Source organism: Musa acuminata, chromosome BXJ1-6, assembly GCF_036884655.1.
Source record: "Musa acuminata AAA Group cultivar baxijiao chromosome BXJ1-6, Cavendish_Baxijiao_AAA, whole genome shotgun sequence".
NCBI lineage: Eukaryota > Viridiplantae > Streptophyta > Magnoliopsida > Zingiberales > Musaceae > Musa > Musa acuminata.
Genome location: NC_088332.1, coordinates 45645883 through 45650030, shown reverse-complemented (window position 1 = coordinate 45650030; position 4148 = coordinate 45645883). Strand labels below are relative to the sequence as shown.

Below are 4148 nucleotides of genomic sequence, written 5' to 3'. Positions count from 1 at the left end.
CCTCGCACTCGCTCTCTCTCTCTCACTCTCTCACACACACACAACGCACGAGTCGGAAATAGAAGATAGAGGAGGTGGATGGAGAAGGTTCAGCTGTCGAACGCCACCTTTTCCACTTCCTCTCCCGCGCCGCAGACGTCGTCGTCGTTTTCGAGCCTCACGGCGTACGGGCGAGCGCTGGCAGATACCCACCGGCGGCTCGGGCGGCGGGCAGGGTCGGTAACGACAAGCTACGAGGAGATGAGCCGGGTCAGGGCCCGGTCGGGAGCCGACATGGCGCGGTCGCTGCGGTGGCCAGACCTCGTCGGGCTGGGGCTCGGTGGGATGATCGGCGCCGGCGTATTCGTCGCAACCGGCCGCGCCGCCCGTATCTGCGCCGGCCCCGCCATCGTGCTCTCCTACGCCATTGCCGGGCTCTGCGCCCTGCTCTCTGCCTTATGCTACACTGAGTTCGCCGTCGACATGCCCGTCGCCGGCGGGGCTTTCAGCTACCTTAGGGTCACCTTCGGTGAGTAATTTATTGCGGTGCCAATTAATTTTCTGCAACTCTACCTTTCCTGCAGTTGCTCCTTCCTTTTTCTTATCGTCGTGGTTCGATGTCTTTCTTTTCTTTTCTCTGTAAAGTGGGATTTTGACAATTTTGGTTGAATTTTAGTTTCTGCTAATATTATTCTTAATATTTTATTGTAATTTTTTGCAAAGGAATTCAGCACGGATAAGATTTGATCTGTAATTTGTTTGGTTTTATTCCGCGTGTTTCTTCTCTTTGGCTTTATTATATCTTCTTCTTCGTGTCTGTTGTTATACAGGGGAATTTGCGGCCTTTTTGACGGGGGCGAATCTGATAATGGAGTACGTCTTCTCCAACGCGGCCGTGGCGCGCAGCTTCACCGCCTATCTTGGGACGGCCATCAGCGTGGACACCACCGCCAAGTGGAGGATCACCGTCGTCGGCCTCCCCGAGGGCTTCAACCAGATCGATCTCCTGGCTTTGGCCGTCGTCTTGCTCGTCTCCATCTGCATCTGTTACAGGTAAACCGCGCCGCCGTTCCTATTATATTAACCGAAAGAAAAGAGACAGCTGTTGTAGCTCCATGTGTCGCCGTCCTGTTAAGGTGGGTTACTTGTCGGCACCACCGAGCCGCTCTGCCTTATGGCCCCGTCCTTTCTCCCCCGTTTCGTTTGTCTTGTTCTGCTCCACGTATCATTTATATGGATTGTTAACAGTATCGCACTACGTCGTTTCGTGTCAACCATCATATCCATCAATTACTACGGCTTCGTCTTCCTGTCTGTGCGGTTGTTCTTCCTTCCTACGCTTCGCTTCCTGTTTTGCATATTTTATTGGAAAGGTCGCTACTTTTTCAGAAATAGTGGAAAATTCCTAGTCGATTTGCTTCTGTGAAAATGGAGAATTTTAGTTTTCCACCCTTGCAAATTCCACTTTTTCTGAGTGCTTTGTTTATTTTTCTTTTTGTTGGGAATTATTGGATTGGGTGCAGCACCAAGGAGAGCTCGGTGCTGAACATGGTGCTGACGGCGACCCACATCGCGTTCATCCTGTTCATCATCGTGGTGGGGTTCTGGCGGGGGGAAACCCGGAACCTGAGGCACCCGGCCAACCCGGCGAAGAGCAACGGCGGGTTCCTACCCTACGGGATAGCGGGGGTGTTCAACGGGGCAGCGATGGTCTACCTGAGTTACATCGGCTACGACGCCGTCTCCACCATGGCGGAGGAGGTGCGGAACCCCGCCCGCGACATCCCCATCGGCGTCTCCGGCTCCGTCGCCCTCGTCACCCTCCTCTACTGTCTCATGGCCGCCTCAATGTCCATGCTCGTTCCCTACGACGCCGTAAGTTACCGCACTGCTTTGTTCTTTTGTTTTTTGTTTTTTTTTTCCTTTTTTTCATCTCTCGTTATTTTAAGTGGGACCCACAAGGGTTCTTTTCCGGGTGGGTATAAGAGACGGTTGGGACGTGAAGCCCGTGGGACGGAAGTATTTGTCGTTTCAGAAACGATCTGTCCACCCACGTAATCGACCCATACAGAAACCCAAATAAGTCTCACACTTAACCGTGAAAGGCTCGCTTTCCTATTGATTCGCCTTGGTGTGCGTCAACCTTTGGTTTCTTTTATCGGCGTCCAAAGCAATGTTCTTATCGTTTAGTAGCTTCAGTACTTTTAAAGCCGATGTCGGCCGTTGATCGGTGGACCAGGGGCTAGCGATCTCGTTGGGCTTGCTTCGCTGTTAACAGTAGGGATGATAGTGTCTCGACAGTGACTTACCGACAGCAAAATAAGAACACTGGTGGACGTGTATGTACTCCAGATGGACACGGTGGGCCAGGGGTTCGTGATTTCGTTGGGCTTGCTTCCCTGTCCACAGTGATGATGATAAGGACTAACCTGAGTGAACATGCATGTATGTATGTACTCCAGATCGACGAGGAGTCACCGTTCTCGGCGGCGTTCAGAGGATCGGACGGCTGGGGATGGGTGTCGAACGTGATAGGGGTGGGGGCCAGCTTCGGGATCCTGACGTCACTCCTCGTCTCCATGCTGGGCCAGGCACGCTACCTCTGCGTCATCGGACGGTCCAGCGTCGTCCCCGCATGGCTCGCCCGCGTCCACCCCAAGACCGCCACCCCCGTCAACGCTTCCGCTTTCCTCGGTCAGCCTCTCTCTCTCTCTCTCTCTCTCTTCCATACTTCTCCTCTTTCCATACTTTTGTCCGCTACCATCCATCTGAATTCTGCACCGTCCTCTCTCGAAGTCACACGTACGGTTTTGGCAAAAGAGCCATGTGCTCATGATTTACCGTCGTCTGTCCGATCAGTAATATGCAGATAAGATCTATAAATCATGCACCACTATGTTGTTGTCTTCGTCCGTGGTAAAGCGACAATAAAGTGGCGCACCTATGATCATGGTTATCCCTATGCATGTGGCTAAGACCGGTTAGTGTACGATGATTATTGTTGGGATGACAAATTGACACGTTGATTGAGAGCGAATAACTCGAGGTGCGAGCCGAATAGTCGCATCACATAAGCTGCAATGTTCTCTTTTTGATCAATTGTCTATATGTGCCTGTGAGAGCGACACACGTCCCCACGCACACATGAAGGCATTTGCGAGCCAGTCCGCAGTGGGAGATCTACCAACCGGTGGTGGATCAAGCAAATTCCATCCACAAAAACGCGTTACATAAAAGAAATTGTTGCACAGATGCCAAGCCTTCGTTTTTGGTGATCTTCCTCTTGTCTTGATAATAGCTAGTGACCATACTTGAGATTGATCTCTTTTTACTATCGAACGATGCAGGAGTCTTTACGGCGGCAATCGCTCTCTTCACCGACCTCAACGTCCTCCTCAATCTCGTATCCATCGGCACGCTCTTCGTCTTCTACATGGTAGGCAACGCCGTGGTGTACCGGCGCTACGTCGCGGTGGGCTCGACGAACCCCTGGCCGACCATATCCTTCCTGCTCTCCTTCTCCTCCGTCTCTATCACATTCACCCTGATATGGCAATTTGCGCCCGCCGGGTTGGCCAAGGCGGTGCTCCTCGGCGGCTGCACGGTGGTAGCGGTCGCCGTTCTCCAGGTCTTCAACTACCTGGTGCCGCAGGCTCGGAAGCCAGAGCACTGGGGGGTGCCGCTGATGCCGTGGATACCGGCCGTGTCCATATTCCTCAACGTGTTCCTGTTGGGCTCGCTCAATGGGCCGTCGTACCTGCGGTTCGCCTTCTTTACCGCGTTTACTGTGCTCGTCTATGTCTTTTACAGCGTGCATGCCAGCTATGACGCAGAAGAAAATGGTGGCCTCGTAAAAGTTGCAGATAGCATCACCCATCCTGCGGGAAAAGATTGTGGTGGTGGTGGTGGTGGTGGTTTCCAAGTGTGATTCGGGGGAAAGCCCCGTTTTTGTATGAGTCTCTTTTCTCTTCCTCTGTAAGTTGGATTAGATGGGGAGTTACAGTTCCAATGGACGGAAAAGAACTAGTAACAGTGAAACGGGCTGGAAGAAAACAAGCAAAGCAAAAGTATTATTATATACTCCAAAGCTGTAACATAGTAGCTTTTGTATCCTATTTTAGGGAGACTATATGATCCAGATATATTCCAGCTATATTCGTTTTTTATTA

The 4148-nt window shown here is 51.9% G+C and overlaps 1 protein-coding gene across 1 annotated transcript; it reads left to right on the top strand.

Moving 5' to 3' along the window:
- On the top strand, positions 1-4148 carry LOC135677340 (cationic amino acid transporter 7, chloroplastic-like). Its single transcript, XM_065189553.1, has 5 exons — positions 1-508; positions 810-1032; positions 1503-1854; positions 2442-2673; positions 3327-4148. Exons 1-5 carry the CDS (start codon positions 79-81, stop codon positions 3905-3907), a joined length of 1818 nt encoding a protein of 605 aa, XP_065045625.1. The 5' UTR covers positions 1-78; the 3' UTR covers positions 3908-4148.

Bases quoted from the DNA above. Each gene is read 5' to 3' on its own strand.
- LOC135677340 (XM_065189553.1), top strand. From the start codon at position 79: ATGGAGAAGGTTCAGCTGTCGAACGCCACCTTTTCCACTTCCTCTCCC. The intron at 509-809 runs GTGAGTAATTTA...GTTGTTATACAG, and splicing joins CTACCTTAGGGTCACCTTCG to GGGAATTTGCGGCCTTTTTG. The intron at 1,033-1,502 runs GTAAACCGCGCC...GATTGGGTGCAG, and splicing joins TCCATCTGCATCTGTTACAG to CACCAAGGAGAGCTCGGTGC.